The 18,474-nt window shown below is 40.3% G+C and overlaps 1 protein-coding gene and 1 long non-coding RNA gene across 6 annotated transcripts in view; one reads left to right on the top strand and one right to left on the bottom strand.

The window, feature by feature from the left end:
• Positions 1 to 18,474, bottom strand: part of kcnip4 (Kv channel interacting protein 4) — a 278,035-nt gene that overhangs the window by 4,434 nt on the left and 255,127 nt on the right. For all 5 annotated transcript variants that reach the window (XM_034164692.1, XM_034164695.1, XM_034164696.1 and 2 more), the window contains 5 exons: positions 11,304 to 11,373; positions 10,807 to 10,877; positions 9,631 to 9,738; positions 9,421 to 9,525; positions 9,256 to 9,318 (listed from right to left, as the gene is read on the bottom strand). In XM_034164692.1, the coding sequence (XP_034020583.1) occupies positions 9,256 to 9,318; positions 9,421 to 9,525; positions 9,631 to 9,738; positions 10,807 to 10,877; positions 11,304 to 11,373 (417 nt within the window). The remainder of the gene's footprint in view (positions 1 to 9,255; positions 9,319 to 9,420; positions 9,526 to 9,630; positions 9,739 to 10,806; positions 10,878 to 11,303; positions 11,374 to 18,474) is intronic.
• Positions 2,553 to 15,795, top strand: LOC117505147. Its single transcript, XR_004559037.1, has 3 exons — positions 2,553 to 2,659; positions 2,816 to 2,839; positions 15,784 to 15,795. It is a non-coding gene; the product is annotated as an uncharacterized LOC117505147 (long non-coding RNA).

The raw sequence follows: 18,474 nt of genomic DNA on the forward strand, positions 1-18,474 counted from the left end.
ATTGAGGTGATTTAATCTTTTTTTTTTTTTTTAATTGGGAGTGCAGTGGCTCTGATCAAATTGCTTCACCTTTCTTGATTTAAAACAACCAAACTCGACACTCCAAGATCACTGTTTGTACGGTGTTACGATCATCATTGTTCTCTCCTTGTGTGCTTAATCTGTCTTGCAGATCAACAATAACAATCAGTGCTGCGAGCATCCAGACAGGTTGTGATTCACCAGTCTACAAGTCCGGTTTGGATCAGATGATGTCAGGACAACAGATGGCCATGTGCACCACCAAGAAGCTGACATATGACAGGAGGTCGCTGCTCCGCCTCCAGTTTGTCAGTGACAGTTTGATTACGCCTGAAGGCCGATTTGAGGAGATTGTATCCAAGGTAAGAGGTGTTCTGCTTTGTGATTGGTTGATGATGGGTCTTCAGTGACATTTCATAGCTAATCATCCACAGCTGGAAACTGACCCATGAAAAATACAAATTAAGTGTTCAAAACTTTTGCCTTGACAATATTGTTCACATTATATGAGATTCAACTTCAATGAATGGAACCTGTTTTGATCCTATTGGATTAAATATGAAAAGTTGCTCTTGGACATTTTCTCTTTTGGTGTTTGTGTGAGTGCAAAGAAGTCATTCTGCCTCTTACTGTATCTCAGGAGGAAATTCCTAAACGCTGGCCTCCCAACACGGCTCAGCGGCGTTTTGGGCAGGATTCTAGCCCATATGTGTCAAATGTGGCGAGACGGCCAGTGGACAAACCATGGCGCACGGCAAGTATCTTCTGAAAAGTTCTTCACTTATATGGCTTCCTTTTAAAAATGTTGAATTATTTATTAAATTAAATGATTTATTTATATATTGAATCTTGTTCTTCCAGGAGGAGAACTGGAGGGAAAGAAAAACAGTCCCATCCCGTTACAATGATGTCCGACAAATCATCATCTCATGCCGTCATATTGACGTCCAGCAAAACAACATCCCATCCCGTCACAATGACGTCCAGCGAAATAAGACTGTGGATGTCTGGTTGCCTGCTTATCTCCAAAGAGAAGACAATGTTGAAAAGAAGAATACTCAACAGATGTTGAGGGAACTGCGCAGCCTCCTGAATAAACTGACACCAGAAAAATTTGAGAGGTTGTTGAAGCAGGTGAAAGACCTCAAGATTGACACAGAGGAGAGGCTAGAGCCCGCCGTAAAGTTGATCTTGGAGAGGGCCATCTCAGAGCCTCACTTCTCTGAGTGTTATGCCACCTTGTGCCACCGCCTAATGGAGGTAAGATGTGATTATTTTATGGTTGTTTGTTGCTGTTGAAATGACAGGTGGTGGAGGACAAGTGGTTCAGTACATTTGTTTCCACTGAGGAAGGTTCCCGGTTCAAAGTCACTCCTGCCCATTGTCCATGTCGTGTGGAGTTGTGTCAGGAAGGGGGTTCTGCATAAAACTTGTGCCAGATCAACAGGCACATATACTGTGGTGACCCAGAGCAAAAACCAAGGAGATGCCGAAGGCTCTGCCTATTCTTGTTGAAATGAAGGTCCATGCTTTTGTGGTCGTGTTGCTTCCTGTCCCACTGTATATTTGTTAGAGTTGGACACAACATGTGACCAAACATTGTGGGCAGGTGATCTCCAGGAGAGATGTCAGCTGTGACATTTGGCCATCTTACATCCTTCTCTGGCCACAAATCAACATGCAGGTGCCTCAGAATTGAGGACCAAGGCAGAAAAATCCACGTAGATAGTTGATGTGGTGACATGTGGCACCAGTGCATGCTCCAGAGCTGATGTGAATGATGCATCCATGAGCCACTGAATGTTTATGATCAGTTTGAGGAAATGAAGGAACCATTTTTGTTCGACCAGTTATTTTCCTTGTGAATATTTCTATGTTAAATGTTAGATTGTGATGTTCAAATAAAACAAGTCATTTGTTTCATTTCCTCAGGTGGAAGTCCCTGCTGCAGATTCGCAGGGTTCTGTCAACTTCCGCAAGCGGCTCCTTGCGCTCTGCAAGAAAGAATTTGAAAAGGACCAGAATACGGACGAGGCTCTTCTCAAGAAGCAAGAGCAGCTGAAGACTGCCAAAAATGTAGGAAATGTTTCATTTTATTTTTCACTTTTCTTTCATAAAGTAATTAAATTACATCAAACTATGATGTATAAATGCTTGATTTGGCCCTCAGGATGAGGAGCGGGAGATCTTTGCTCTGGAGCTGGAGGAGGCCAAGGCAAAGTTTCGTCTTCAGTCTCTTGGAAATGTCAGATTTATTGGAGATCTGTTCAAGCTGCAGATGCTCTCAGAGACCATCGTCCACAGCTGCTTAGGAACACTTCTAAGTAGGGGAGATGAAGATTCCCTGGAAAGACTCTGCAGCTTGCTCTCCACAGTTGGGAAGGTCCTGGATGATGAGAAAAACAAGGTATTGCAGCATGAACATGGACAAAGTCATTGTTGATGCAATCATTTATTTATTCAAACTCAACTGAGTTCAACATTTATCTGTCTACAAAAATAAACAAACAAAAAAACACTATTTCTCTTGCAGGAGCAAATGGATAAATATTTCTGCCACATAAGTGGAATTATCCAGAAGAAGCAGACCTCCACAAGGATACGATGCCTCCTTCAAGATGTTGTAGACCTAAGAAAGGTAGGAGTGCCTTTTACTTTTGCAGAATGTGTGACAAAGTGGATCAGAATTCTTATGAATTAGTGTTAAGTGCAGTCAGTCAATGCCGAGAACGTGTGCACGCACGATCAGAATGAGATGAGATATTAAATGAGCCTCTCAATCTTGACTCCACAGAATAAGTGGGTGCCGCGCAGAAAAGTAAAGGGTCCAATGAAACTCAGTCAAGTCCACAAAGAGGCAGAGATGGACGAGCAACAGGAGCAGCTCCAGAGCCCGCAGCTCCTACCAAAGAAAGAAGAAGACGGGCGAAGCAGGTGGGAAAAGAGCTTTTGGTCTCAAGACCCAAACTCTTCAGGAAGTGTCCAGGGAGATAGTTGGAGGAGAAATGATTTCCAGAACATGAACTCCACCAACTTCTGGAGGTCCAACAACAGGAGTGAGTTCGGTCAGTACAGAGACAGAAGTCATTATGATGATAGAGACAGGTTTGGAAGATCTTGCTACCAGGATGGATGGCGTAACAAGAACAGCTGGCAAGAAAGCAGCAAAGTACAAGCGGAGCCAGCTAGAAGAAGACAACCTGTCCCAGCATTCACAGAGTCCAGGAAAATCGACCACACGGACCGAGGATGCAGGGACAATGGTCCAAACGGGGAGCTCACAGGTACAGAATCCACACCATTAAACTGAATCTTTATAGTGGCTAAAGTAGAGGAGTGAGATGCTCTGAGGACAGGCTGATGGTGTGAGAACCTTCAACATCAATGAGGTCAGGATTAAGCGCAAAGAGTTTATTTGGATTTGTCTCTTTTTTCTTCCTGCAGAAAAACGTGAGATCATCCCAACTCCTCCTCCTAAACCCGCCATGACTAAAAAGGAGGTGGAGAAGAAATCAGTTGCCATTATTGAAGAATACCTCCATCTGGGTGACATGAAGGTACAAACTTGGCACTGTGCACACTCACATGGAACACAGGTGTTAGGAAATGTTGGAATATGACACCACTCAGAGGACCTGCTTCTCTCTTTTTCTTCCTCTGCTGTTATAGGAGGCATTACTGTGTGTGGAAGAGCTCAACAGCGCCTCCCTGCTCCACATATTTGTACGAAGTGGCGTGGAGTCAACCCTGGATCGTAAAGCCACTGCCCGGGAGCAGATGGGCCTGTTGCTCAGCCAACTTATCAATGCAGGAACTCTGTCTAAGGAGCAGTACTACAAAGGGTGAGAACCTGAAAAAGAAATGCTTCCCCCACAGTTGTGGACCATTTATTTCATTTTAAGACACAATTTACTCACTCACTCACTCATCTTCAACAGCTTACTCCAATTAAGGCTCATGGGGGTAGATACACCCTGGACAGGACACCAGTCTGTCACAGGGCCACATATAGACAGACAAACACATTCACACGTTCATTGTGTTTTTAGGCTAGAAGAGATCCTGGAGACAGCAGAAGACATGGCAGTAGACATCCCATACATCTGGCTCTACCTGGCACAAATTATTGTCCCCATGCTCCACCAGGGAGGTGTCCTGATGGGAGAACTGTTCAGGTGAGATAAAGTGCCGGACCTTCATCTTGTCAAATGATGAACTATTCATAAAACGAATATTGTAAATATGTGTTTATACAATATAACTTGTTAATTTTTACCCTCTAAAACAACTAGTTAAAGGATTTAAGGGATTCCATGCAGTTTTCTGGGAAAGTCAGTTAATCCAGGATAAGACTGGGCATATCCTCTGGTTGTATTCCGTGTAAAAACTAAGCATCAGGTTGCACCGAGCTGACTCTGAGCTACCTGAGCTGAGTACAAGTTAAACCAGGTTGTTTGGATTTGACTGAATTCCCAAAAACCAGTACAAGTTTAACTGACCTTTCCCTAACTTGTGCTGATCTTCAGTGCATCTGGAAAGTATGCACAGCGATTCATTTTTCCACATTTTGTGATGTTACAGTCTTGTTACAAAATGGAGTAAATTAATTTTTCCGACAAAATTCTACTCACAACACCCCATAATGAAAAAAAAAAATCACACTATGCTGAGTTCCCTCCGAGGTCTACGCAAGTTGTGCTGAGATGCTATTCCAGAAAACTCTGTGCATAGTGTGGAAACACACCTTTGTGTGTTAAAGCTGCTTAAATCAGATGCACTCTGACATGTGGACACACGGAAATGACTTCATTGTGGAAATGTGTGTTTAGGGTGATCTCTAAGCCTCTTGTGCCTGTGGAAAAGGCTGGTGTGCTTCTGGCTGAGATCCTCAAGCTGCTCTGCACAGGAATGGTATGTGGAACACAAATTTTATCTTCTCACACTCGTGGCCTCACATAACTCATGTTTCTTGGTAAGTTTGTATGACCACATAATTTTAAAATATTTATGTTTTTAAAGACCCCACAAAAAGTTGGAGAGATGTGGAAGGAGGCTGGACTGAACTGGAGAGAATTCCTGCCCGAAGATCAAAACATCGCCACGTTTGTGACTGAACAGGTCTGTAGGACCAGAAAAATCCTCTTTCAGTCAAATTGCTCATCATCCTGACAATGTTTGAAAGAAAATGTGTTTTTAAATTTCAAAGCAAAAACTCATAGTTTGGTGAAGATTAATTTCAGTTTTGTTCTTTGACTTTTTCAGAAAGTGGAGTTCACGGCAGTTGAGGAAGCATCATCTCCACATTGACGTATGTGACTAACTGTTGAAGCTCTTTTCTGTTGCTGGTTCTTTTTTTTTTTTTGAGTTGAGTCTTATTACTAATTTTTACAAATGTTTTTCAGGTGAACTTGGATGATCAGCAGCCGGCTGCAGACCTGTGAAATCGAAGCAGACTTTAATGATGCTGCCCCTTGTGGCAAAATATGAATGCTGCAGGCAGCTCATGACATTTATTTTCAAAAATACTCAACTGCACCTTTGTTGTTGTTTTATTTTCATGCAAATGATGTACTGATTGTTATTATTAAAATGGATGAAATGTAAGACAAATGTATCACCTGTTTCTGTCTCCACACACGTCAGCTGGGTGTTGGGTGATGTGAGTTCATGTAGGACATTTCTATGAACTGTCTGTCATACAGAAGGTCTGTGTGTTTATAAGGGAATTCAATAAAACCTTTATAATTTTGGGGGGTTTGTTTAGTTTTTGGCCCCTTGGTTATTCAGGGTCACCACATCAGATGTGGCACAGAACCCATTTCCAGTGGTGGGCACAGCTAACCAAAAAGTTAGCTTTGATAACAGCTAATCAGCTAACTGAAAACTTATTTTTCATAAAGCTAAACCGATAAACCACCCAACAATTTATCGGAAACTACAGCTAACCAATAATTTTCAATAATAATAATACACTTGCAACTACAAACAAGCTGATTTTGAATTTTAACACCACAATCGCTTCTGGTAACATCAAAAGCGACCACACACCCAAACAATGAGTCAGCAGTTGTGTGTTTGTGCGCCCTGCCCTCTGCTGGAAGCTCCTCTTTACTACATAGCTTGCAGAAGTGAGGCAATTGAGGAGATAAGCTAAACTCTCCACACACATAAAACAAACCATTATTCTTTAAATGAATACAGCTGTGCCACAGTGAGGCAGAGGTCTTGGAAAATAAAGCAGTTTTGAGTTATGGTTTTGATTTAAAATGATCAAATTATTCTGGATAGAATAACTCCATTAATGTCAATTCTGTCATTTGGATAAAGTTAAAATATAACACATATCTTTTAATTTGAAATAATACACTAATCCTGAAGTTTTGTAACAAACACAGGCAGGTGCCAAAGGGATTATGGGTAAGTGAGCCTCTGCTAACACTGATTGGTTGACTCATTCATTCTATGTAAAAACCAACATGTTAATGTGAGGTGTGTGTGTTGGTGTTTACATATAAATGTGCGTTTTTAAAATATGCCTTTTTTTATTTGTAAAAAAAATAAATAAAAAAAAATAAAAAATGCATTTGCAAAAAGCCAAAAAAATCAAGTTCTTCTTTGACAACCATCTGATATAACCGGGGTCAAAATAAATAGAACACTGCCATCTACTGGCGTCCAGACGCTCATACTGCCATGAACACGACTGGCCAGTAGATGGCAGTAGAGACCGTGAAAACTTGCCAAAACAAAATTCCAGATAATCCGTGCCTGCTCCATTTAAGACGTGTGGAATTTAATAAACACAAACTCAGTTTCAGACATGTATATATTACTCTGGAACAAAGACGACAGACAGTGTTTGACATAAGCAGGATAAGCAGAGCAAACAAGAATCGATTGCAATGATTCCAACTGAAAATAATTAATGGAGAAGCAAAATGGGCTTCTTCTGGCATTTGTACATAAAACACACAATATCAACCTTTATAAACCCAGAGAATATATTCACAAGAGTTTTAGGCACAATATACAAAGAGTTTAATGCTGTTGTCCGTGTGGAGCCTGATCACAGAGTCTCAAATGCATTTCTTCTGTCGCGAATGTACTGAGATGACCTATAATACACTTGGACACAGCATGTCCACACTAAAACCTTCAAAACTCGTGCATTACTTTAAAACTAAACCATATATCTGACATTTTCACTTTATAAAACTTCAGACGTGATGTTAATTTAAATAACTTATCCAAAATTAGTTTGGTTAAAATTTTGACCATAAGTTAAAACTGTATGCTTCTGGATGACTTGGGTGATATTGCCAGCCTATCAGTATGTGGTCAAAAGAAATAAGCTTTTTTTTCTTTTCTGTGATGAGTTCTCCTTTACCTGCAGATGATAGAGTGGGGTTTTGTGGAACCAGCTCTCCCCTGTTTGCAGAGGACAGAACTGCACATCTCCTAAAAAACATTTAACAGGGAGGTACTCAGCTTATTTTAGACTTCATCAATGTTTGTAACTATTCACCACGCTTCCAAAATATGTAAGTGGCCTAAAATTTATCGGACCAAAATTGATCGAAAGATAATTATTCCGCTGATAGTTTTCAAAGTTATCTGAAAAGCCAATCCGATAATGAAAACATTAGCTTCGATAAGTAACAGTTTGTGGATTAGCAGAACAGTGCCCACCACTGCCCATTTCCATCTGGGTAGACAGAGAATGCAGATGAAGTGGCTTCCTTTTGCCACTGAGGCACCGTATTGCAACAGATAGGCAAAATAGTTGTGCATTTTTGTGATTAAAAACATGAAATTTGGCACACATATTCTAAAGTAACTAAAGTTGATTTTCAGATGTGTGTACAGATGCAATCAGAATGCTCATGAGCTTAACCTGGTGTTGTGTTAGACTTGCAAGGCCATTCCAGAGGCTGTGGACCTTTTTCAGCTTGTTGGTGGGTCTGTACTTGTTTTTAAGCACCTCCCAAGTGAATCATCATAAGTTCACGGAGTCTCAGACCAGGCTTGGCTTGACAGCAGTTGAGCTTGTGCAACTTTCAAACACTCGCTGGCCATGTCAGTTGCAATCAATCATTGTAGTACTTCAGACATTGTGTGCCATTTTGGAGTGCCTTTCTGCCATTAGATCATCATAGCTGTTGGTCTTAGAGCAAAGCTCTAGTTGTCAGCAGTCTATGGACTACTGATGTTTTCAGTCACTTCTATCTGTTCCCCCAGATATCTTGTCTGTGCATAACCTCCTTGATTCAGACCTGCTTCCCTCTCTGAAGGTAACCATCCAAGTTGCCCCAACAGTATCTCTAAGCAGCTGCTCATGTGAATGGTCCTTTAGTGTGCTGCATCGGCTGCACTCCCGGCTGCGTCAAACAATGGGTCAGAAAAGTTTTCTCACATCCTGTACATCTCCAGGGGGCTAAGCCCGCCTGTCCTTAAAACCTAATGACGCCCCTGCCAGTATCGATACAGATAGTCCTTCTTGATACCAACACAGGGAGATACACAAACTGATAGATCCCCTCTAGTTTAATACAAGAGCACAAAACAATAAATCTTGTAACTCACCACATTAAAAGGGCATAAAATAAGGACCACCCCTTTAAGATCTGGTGAGCTTTGATGCAGTAGATCAAAATGAAAAAGCAACTTTGTTTTGCCTGTTCAAAATCCCACCTGCTGGATGGTTAGTGAAAGGTGCATGATGAATTAGGTGCAGATGTAGTTGTCAGTGAGAGCGACAGACAACTTCCAAACAGACATTTAGACATTATTTTCTGACTGTTTCGCAGTGGTTATGTTTAAAAATCAAATAATCATACCTCCACACAACCCTGCGATAAGGATTTTGGTCAAGTGAGGTACACAGTGAATGAGGTCCGTGAGAGTGAGAGAGAGAATCCTCACAGAAATGTAATAATCGAGCACAATTTACAGTTTCTCTAACCACAGCCAGGGAAGCCTGTCACTCTTTCAGAGGTGTCCGGGGTGTATTGGTGGCTTCCTTCACTTGTCCATGATTCAAGACACATTTCATGTACAGTACCACACCATTTATTTCTTAATGATTAATGAAAAACAAGTCCAAGACATACTCAATGCCTTGGAAACTTCACGTATCCATCTCCTGACTGATATAAAGAAAACTGACACATTTATTAAATATCTTTGTGATATTTATGTGTGAGCTGAAGAAAAAACTTCCAGTGTTCAGCTTACATTTTGGCAGCAGTCAATGAACTCGTCTATGGTTACCACCCCGTCTTTATTCTTATCCATCTTCTGCTGGAGACAGGGAAGAGAAAAGGTTGCAAAATGAACCTTATAATTTTATATTTTTATTTTAACACCATCTGGCATGAAAGCTTCCAAGCACAGCCTTGCCTGAAAGAATATCTCTACATGCTGGCGAGGCGTCTCCTCTTTGAGGACAGGGTATGTACATTTTCCCATCATGTCATAAATGGCCTTCATGATGTCGAGCATTTCCTGCAAAACACACACACACACACACAGACATGCAAAAAAAATCCCCAAACTCTTCAATATCAAGATGGAGTTTTAGACCATTTGCAACATCAAAAAGGGAGGTACCTCTTTTGTGATATATCCATCTTTATTGATGTCGTACAGGTTAAAAGCCCAGTTCAGCTTCTCCTGGACTGTTCCTCGCAACAGGATGGAAAGTCCCATCACGAAATCCTGCAGTCAGACACCAGAAAACAATATGCCTCACGCTGCCACAAAATACCATCAGCAACACAAAGCTGTTAAGTTGATTTCAGACATCAAGAGTGCATACATTATAAATCCAACTCCATGATGCTTAAAAATTGACTCAGAGGGAGTCACAGTACGTTTCAGCAGAATTGACTGCACAATAGAGAGTCAAGCAGTTTGAAGTAATGATTTTCTGTCCTAATCAACAAATCTAAGCCCTTCATAAATATTAATCGTATGTTGATAGCGCCTCATCTGCACTTGCTTGTGTTGAGTTAAAATTAGTCTGGTTGAAGGTTACACAATATTTCAGTTGGCTCACTCAATGTAAAAACGTTGAGGGGTACAAAACTCCTAATTTTGGAAAGTTTCGACTCGTCAAGTTAACATTTAATTGGATCGTGTGCTTAACGAATGTCTATGATGCTCGTTTTGATTGCTGCAGGCAAAATGTGAAATATGTAAATCTACTGCACATACGTTTTCCCACAATAAATGCACTTTGCAGGTTGTAGATTAAACTGTACTTAAGTTGTGTCGCTCAGCATGCACACTTTGAGAATACTAATTTTGATTTTCATGATGGACATAGCGGAATTTATTCCTGATAGGAGTAATAAAGAACATATTTTACCCATTCAAAGGGCGATGTGATTAGTGTTGGTTTTTTGTTTAATTTTGGCAACTATAAAGCTTGCATGTGCCTCCCCAACATTGTGCATTCTGCTGGTTTCCATTGCTGCAGGTGTTATATGCAATGTGTAAAGCTATTGCTAATCGCTAATTTTCCTGACTGCGTTTCACTATAAATGCATTTTCCTGTCAAAGCAGTCACAGCCGCTCAGCAAAGTCTTCAGATGTCTGTCACATCACAGTCACATGCAGAGTTTACAAACGTATATTAGCTAACATTAGCTCATGTTTGCAATTTTTGTTAGGAGGACCTTCAGGATCAATGCATGTGACAAAGGGTGATAAAGTAAAGCAGCTAAAATAACATGTCAGTTAGTGACATAAGACCCACTAATTCTGAAAGCCAGATGGACATACCTCAAAACTCACAGAACCATTGTGATCTGTGTCGAATGCATTGAAGAGGAAATGTGCATATGTTGAAGCATCTAGAAAAAGACCAAGAGATTAACTCTGTGCATGAGTGCAGCCAACAAAAAACTCTTTCAAAGAAACTTCTGCAACTTTTCTGTCCAACTTGAAAGCTTTTTTTTTTTTTTAGACAAGAGGGAGGAATAATGTACTGCAAAGAGCGTCATTGTTTCCTGTGTGTGCTACGCCATTAAACCAGCTCTGGTCAGCCTTTCTTCTCACTGAACACGTATATCAAAGCCTCTTAATGCGTTCTCTCTTGTTCCTCGGGTCGAGTCTTTCCATAATGATGGCAGTATATAATGAGCAACTCCACACTGCAAAAATACTGACCCCAAAACTAATCCATCGCTCTCTCGCAGGGATTTTCCTCCTTATGCATCTTTGGAAAACTTTCAGAGAAATAACGTCAGAGTTGATTCAGTGTAGAAGGAGACACTAACCTCCTTGTGGGAAGAACTGAGAGTAGATTTCTTTAAAAGTTTCCTCATTGACAACTCCACTGGGACATTCCTGGAATATGGGAGAAAATGACAATTATTATCATCAACAACTTTATGGCTTTTCTATAGATTTGACAAATAATTTGGAGTTGGATTTATGCATGTTAAAAAATAATGTTTTCTTCTCTTGTAACCAAATGAGAATAGTTACCATAACACACACACACAACCTTGCTTAAGGTCACGTAAACGATAGAATCAGACAACGATGTACTTGCACCTTCCCCACCCTGATTATTTCACACTGATCAGGAGATCAAACCAACAAACCGCTGGTCACAAGGCTGCTTCTCTGTCACATTTCACTCCATGTGCTTTTTTGTGCTTGCACCCATCGCAGATAAACAGATACAGTTTGATGGTATTCACACAAAATGCAACGGTACGAGTTGTAACATCTCATGTGAAGCTGTTCAAAGCCGCCTACCTGTGGCTGTCTGACAACTTTTCTATTAAGAATCTTTTCTGTCTTTTCAAAGCAAAAGGCCAACTAAAGACACGATGCATAACCTTGTTCAGAGCGGTGATAAAGCCAGGTTTTCCAGCTTTCATTTCTGCAGGGTGCAAGCTGCCTTCATGGTTGACAGGATATTGAATTTCGCCAGAGGGGAAGTGCTCGGCTATAGATGAAATTTCCGAGAGCAGGAGGAACGTATTTCTGTACGCGAGAATCTAATGATTTTGCAGAAGAAAGATGCAGCCTTCACTGTTTATTAAATGTCAGTGCACAGCAACAAGTGTGGCTCTTTATTCATGGAATTTAATTGAATCTACAAAATTACAAAGGCATTTCACAAACTTAGTGTCTCCCATAACAAAGACCTGAAAGATCAGTGATTCAAGGTTGACGGGTGGGTGTTGCAGCAGTAATGCACAAGATGCACACTTCCATAGGTTCTAAAAAACACTTTCTCTGAGTGTTAAGTGTTACCATGGTAGCAGCCAAAAACTACCAAATGCATCCACTGCTCTGATCTAGAAGACACATTTTGACCTTAAATTTCTCCAACAACAGATGTTTGTGTTTGACCAAACTGAATCTTTTACAACAACAATCAATATTCCTTCCCACCCCAAAGAAATATGTCCTCGTTGGTCAATAATGGTGTTTCACTGAAGACACAAACTTCACAGGATGTAAAGAATCTATCTTCCAACCTATGGAACACAGAATGTTAAGTTGAAATCACAATCAAGAGTGAACAATCTGTCCAAACATCTGTTTGTGGGGAGACACTGTCTCGTGCCATCATTTTATTCACAAACATTTAAGAACACAGCAATGCAACAAATAGGCAACTTACGTCAACAAAGGGAGAGAATTTCCCAGAATGACTATTTCCAGATTTCTGGTGTACTGCTATTTATGTGGCGTTTTGCTGCTACTCATTCGGGATATGAGAGCAGCAGCAGAAGGAACACTATTCAGTTGTTCTATGCATATATTTGTATTAAAGTTCCCGTTCTTTTCCAAAGACACAGTCTTTTGTTCTGGAGACTCTTAAACACAACAGTATTTTTGGAAACGAGGAACAGGACAATCCTGGAAAACAAGGCACGCACATGGAACAGACGGCACAGAAAAGGACGCAAAAAATTTTTTGGTGAAGGACCGTAGCTTCAATTTGATGGAAGCCTGGAAAACTTCTAAGAATATGAGGACCAGATGAAGAAGTTCTTTCTGGCAAATGGTTTGTTCCTGACCGGCACTCAGGCAAAGGAAGTATTTTTGATGGTGGTCGGACGACAGACACATGGTTTGCTGAGAGATTTATGTACACCGCTCCTCAGAGATGGTGTTGGTGATGGGATATGTGAGAAGCAGAAGGAACACTATTCAACTGTTCTTTGTATATATTTGTATTAAAGTTGCTGTTCTTTTCCGAAGACGCAGTCTTTTGTTCTGCAGACTCACACACAAACTGTTAAACACAATTTATAATTGACTGACTGCTGACTTTTAGCATTTGCAGTCACATGTTATCAATTTGCATGAACATACACACTCACACCAACTGCGGTTAAGATTAACTGTTAATATTGATTAACTGTTAACTGATTAACTGTTAATATGACTTCTGGCACAACCTGTTAAGGATTCAGTTAGTGTCACAACCACAGGTAGCATGGCCGCATATGCTAATGGTAACCATGGTTCGTGTGATCTTCAATATGAAATGTCCATCAATGTTTCATTGTCTGAGATTACACACATACACACACACACACACATACACACACACACACACACACACACACAAAACCCGCAGAGATTTGGCGAGGGGTTGAGGACATAAAGTTCCTTTCTGCAATATTTACAGCCGCCATCACGGGAGAGTGATTGTCATAATTCTGTAACCTACAGATGAATCGACAACATCAAGATCCACAACCCAAGTCAGTGTCCTTCTGATAATAGACTTATTTAATAAAACCCACCAACTGGTGGTTGCAGCAAATACTACAAAAAGATATTACATGACATTAGTATGGCTGACATGTTTGCCCAAAGCTACTTACAAGTGAGGACTCACAATTCCAGTCAGGGAACTATGTATATACGGTTAGAAACTGTCAAATGTATTATTATTTTTAGCCACACATTTATATAAAGTGTGAATACACTGCAAGATGAACACAGTTAATAAGTGATGACCAAACACAGTTAATGCTTAATTACCTGTTAGCTAACTGTTAAATAATTTGTTAATGTTGTTCATATAGTTAATGTAGTAATAACCATTACCTATTAGATAAAGCTTATTACAGCATTAACTATAATGAACTCCATTACTAAATGATTACTAAACAGTTACCTCTTAATTAACAGATAATGCTTGTTACAGCATTAACTATCATGAACACCATTAATAAATGATTACTAAACAGTTACCTCTTAATTAACGGTTAGATAATGCTTATTACAGCGTTAACTATAATGAACACCATTACTAAATGATTACTAAACAGTTACCTCTTAATTAATGGTTAGATAATGCTTATTACAGCATTAACTATCTTGAACACTATTAATAAGTGATTACTACACAGTTACATCTTAATTAACATTAGATAATGCTTATTACAGCATTAACTATAATGAACACCATTAATAAGTGATTACTAAACAGTTATCTCTTAATTAACTGTTACATAATGATTATTAGTGATGACCAAACAGTTCATTCTTAATTGCCTGTTAGATACTGCTTATGACTGTATTAACACAACCATTAATAAATGATAACTAAATGTTATCTTTTAATTAAGTGTTAATGTGCTCAATGACATTAACAAACACATTAACACATGATTACTGAAGACATTCATCAACTCTAAATCAACTGTTTATGCTTATTGCTTTGTTCTACAAAAATATGAACCAGAATGACAAATATTGCAGAATGTAGAAATGCAGGCAGAACAAGAAAGTTCCTCCACTGTGTACACGTGATTTGTGCATCCCCCCCATGAAACATCTGTTAATTAGTAGATTGTTTGTGCTCGATATCAGCACAGTGAACAGCCTGCCAAAATTCAACCATTGTTTCATATCAGCAAAAAGAAATGTCAATTAATTACTTTACAAAAGGGGAGGAGTGGACTTCTAAAACATGCAGTTCCAGCTCTCTTGTGCGAGTGCTCGTCACTGCTAATGACACCGAAGGAAAAGCCAAACTCTGCACCGACTGCTGATGGTGTTATAGTGTTTCCACAGCTGCCATAATGCGTGAGTTATGATCTTATTTCATCTACTCTTTACTACGTTACTGCAGCTACTTTCATGACTCTGCAATTGAAAGCCAACAGTGCAAATGGCCCATTTGCAGTTACGGTTTGCTGAACGGTAACAAATTAGAGGGTAGTGTTCTTTTCCGCACATTATTCAGTGCCGATCTGAGAGCACGCACGAGGTCAGATAATGCATTTGCATTCATCCGATATGCTTGTGAGATTAGCTGATCCGTGATAATAATAAAAAAAAAAAACACAAACACGATCTGCTGAATGCAAAAGCAAACAGGCATGAAATTTCATTCTCATGCACATGAAGTCACCTCGGCAATGAACCTGTGAACAGAGGCATCGTTGGCGGTGGAACTGTGAGAGCTTAATCTAATGCCCAAGGCAAAGCGCGGAGATTATGAACGGTGAAAGCCCGGTGGATTTCCTCAGACACGGAGACGATGTTATTTTACTTGCAGCACTGTGGGGTCAAGGAATTTAACAAACACCTTTCTGCTTTAAGGTGACCTTTGCTGAGAAAGACCTCGTTTTCATAGACATATTGTGTTGCTGGACAAATCCTGACATCTGCATTACAAGCGAGCGGCTCAGCGTTTGTTGTCCAGACAAACAACCTCATCCTGCCACCCACGCTGGAGATTTTCAATTTACTTCTAAGCGTTAAGACACCAAGGACAAAGGACCAGATTTCCTCAAATGGGACTTGCGCCAGCCTCATTTACAACAGTTGGCCTCGAAGTGCCTCCTTCCTCTGCCAATGTTACTCTAGGACACGGCAAGACAGATGTGTGGTTTGAACCCGCCCCTTATAAACTGAAAACAAAAGCAGTTTAGTTGCTGCAATTTAACTGCAGTGACACTTTTAGTCCAATTTGGACTTGTGCCTGAACTCAGAGTATTCATTCGTAATGAGAAGTTTATCCTTTGTACCCAATAGAAGGCTGTAAGTGTGCGACAAAGCGCAGCACAAATTAAAAACCTCATTAGGCCTCTTCTTATTTTGTCTCAAGTCAAAGAGGACTAACGGCAGTCGTTAGATCGCAGTCAGGGCTCAACTGGCAAAATGAGGCACCATGGGAATTCGGTTATCATAGAAGTGCGTTTGCGCGCAGTGTCCTCTTCTCTTCAGGAACAAGACCATTTGGGTTGAGTTAATTCTAGGTCATTCCTTTGATTAACGTGAGAGGAGACAATGGAGAAATGTGGTTTTACTGCATATTGGCTACTCTGGAGGACTTTGATCCTCTGGAACAGTCATCCAGTGGTGTTCAGGGTACACCCCAATTAACCAGGTCACAATCAACAATGCACCAAAAAAAACCAAAAAAAAAAAACAAATAGAAGAAGAAGCATTCCATCTGTGTTTGAAATGCAGAAGGAGGCGATCAAAATCAAAGTCTTTCAAGTGCTTCCTCATTATTTGGGTCTTCATGTACAGTTGTGAGACCTGGAAGCTAACCGGTTAGTTAGGTACACTAAAAAAAAAAAAAAAAAAAAAAAAATCACTGGATTGGATTTCCATCTAATAAATATATGTAGTCCCAACTAAATTAAATTATCTTGCATGAATGTGCTTTTTTGAGCTGGGGCTACATATATTTATTAGATGGAAATCCTGCACATAAATGAATTGAGTTCATCCAATGAGTCATTTTTTTTAGTCTATCGTATAATTCCAAGTTCTCTTGGAATTATTGAATCTCCAGATGTTAAGTGTTGCAGAGTGCTACTTATACTGGACATTGCGACTCTGATGTAGCGTGTTTGACTTAAAAAAAAAATATATGAAATGCCCAACATTCCAACTGTAAAATCAACCACAGTTGACAGCATGACGAGATATAATGTACTCAGACTAAGAGCTCACCGTGAAGGCGTGCTGCACCTGTATATGCCAGAGGTTTTTTGGCACGAAGGTCTGTCCAGAGAATTCTTGTTTACCACTCAAATGACCAGTTCCTTAGTGAGGCTGAGATGAGGCAGATTATATCCATGACTCTACAGCCACTTAGTGCATTGTGTTTTTTCAAGCAGGCACTACATCCTGAGAACACCAACACCTGGTCCACATAAAATTACTTCATTGTAATTCATTATTATCAGGTTGTCCTAAAAGTTCCATGAAATAATCCCTAATTCAAAATGCTGCAGCTAGAGTACTGACGGGGACTAGAAGGAGAGAGCATATCTCACCCATATTGGCTTCTCTTCATTGGCTTCCTGTTAATTCTAGAATAGAATTTAAAATTCTTCTTCTTACTTATAAGGTTTTGAATAATCAGGTCCCATCTTATCTTAGGGACCTCATAGTACCATATCACCCCAATAGAGCGCTTCGCTCTCAGACTGCAGGCTTACTTGTAGTTCCTAGGGTTTGTAAGAGTAGAATGGGAGGCAGAGCCTTCAGCTTTCAGGATCCTCTCCTGTGAAACCAGCTCCCAATTCAGATCAGGGAGACAGACACCCTGTCTACTTTTAAAACTAGGCTTAAAACTTTCCTTTTTGCTAAAGCTTATAGTTAGGGCTGGATAAGGTGACCCTGAACCATCCCTTAGTTATGCTGCTATAGACGAAGACTGCTGGGGGGTTCCCATGATGCACTGAGTGTTTCTTTCTCTTTTTGCTCTGTATGCACCACTCTGCATTTAATCATTAGTGATTGATCTCTGCTCTCTTCCACAGCATGTCTTTTTCCTGGTTTTCTCCCTCAGCCCCAACCAGTCCCAGCAGAAGACTGCTCCTCCCTGAGCCTGGTTCTGCTGGAGGTTTCTTCCTGTTAAAAGGGAGTTTTTCCTTCCCACTGTGGGCCAAGTGCTTGCTCACAGGGGGTCGTTTTGACCATTGGGGTTTTTCCGTAATTATTGTATGGCCTTGCCGTACAATATAAAGCGCCTTGGGGCAGCTGTTTGTTATGATTTGGCGCTATATAAATAAAATTGATTTGATTTGAAAAGAGATGTCCGGATTATATGTGGCTTATTTCAGGGGAGAATGATAGACTGCAGGTTTGAATGATTGGGGAACTAGTTGGGACCAAAACAGTTCCATCGGCGGTACATTGTTGCAATGCACCTATTTCCATACCACTGTGGCAAACGGAAGAGTAGATTGTAATGGTTTTGCCATTGACCTATAATGCTCTGCATGACTGTGCAGGCATATCTTCTGCAACTTTTTGCTTTCATGCTGTGACCACGTTGGGCCCAGGATGATAACTACCAGGAGGACAACTGATCCATTCCCACCTTCCAAACTACCAGGTGAAAGATAGGTGTCACTTTGACCTTCTCCAACTACTTTGGTCCTCAACAGTGAGACACCTGCAGTGAAAAAAGAGAATGTTTGAACCAACTTAAATAAGTGT

This window comes from Thalassophryne amazonica, chromosome 23 (assembly GCF_902500255.1).
Source record: "Thalassophryne amazonica chromosome 23, fThaAma1.1, whole genome shotgun sequence".
Taxonomy (NCBI): domain Eukaryota; kingdom Metazoa; phylum Chordata; class Actinopteri; order Batrachoidiformes; family Batrachoididae; genus Thalassophryne; species Thalassophryne amazonica.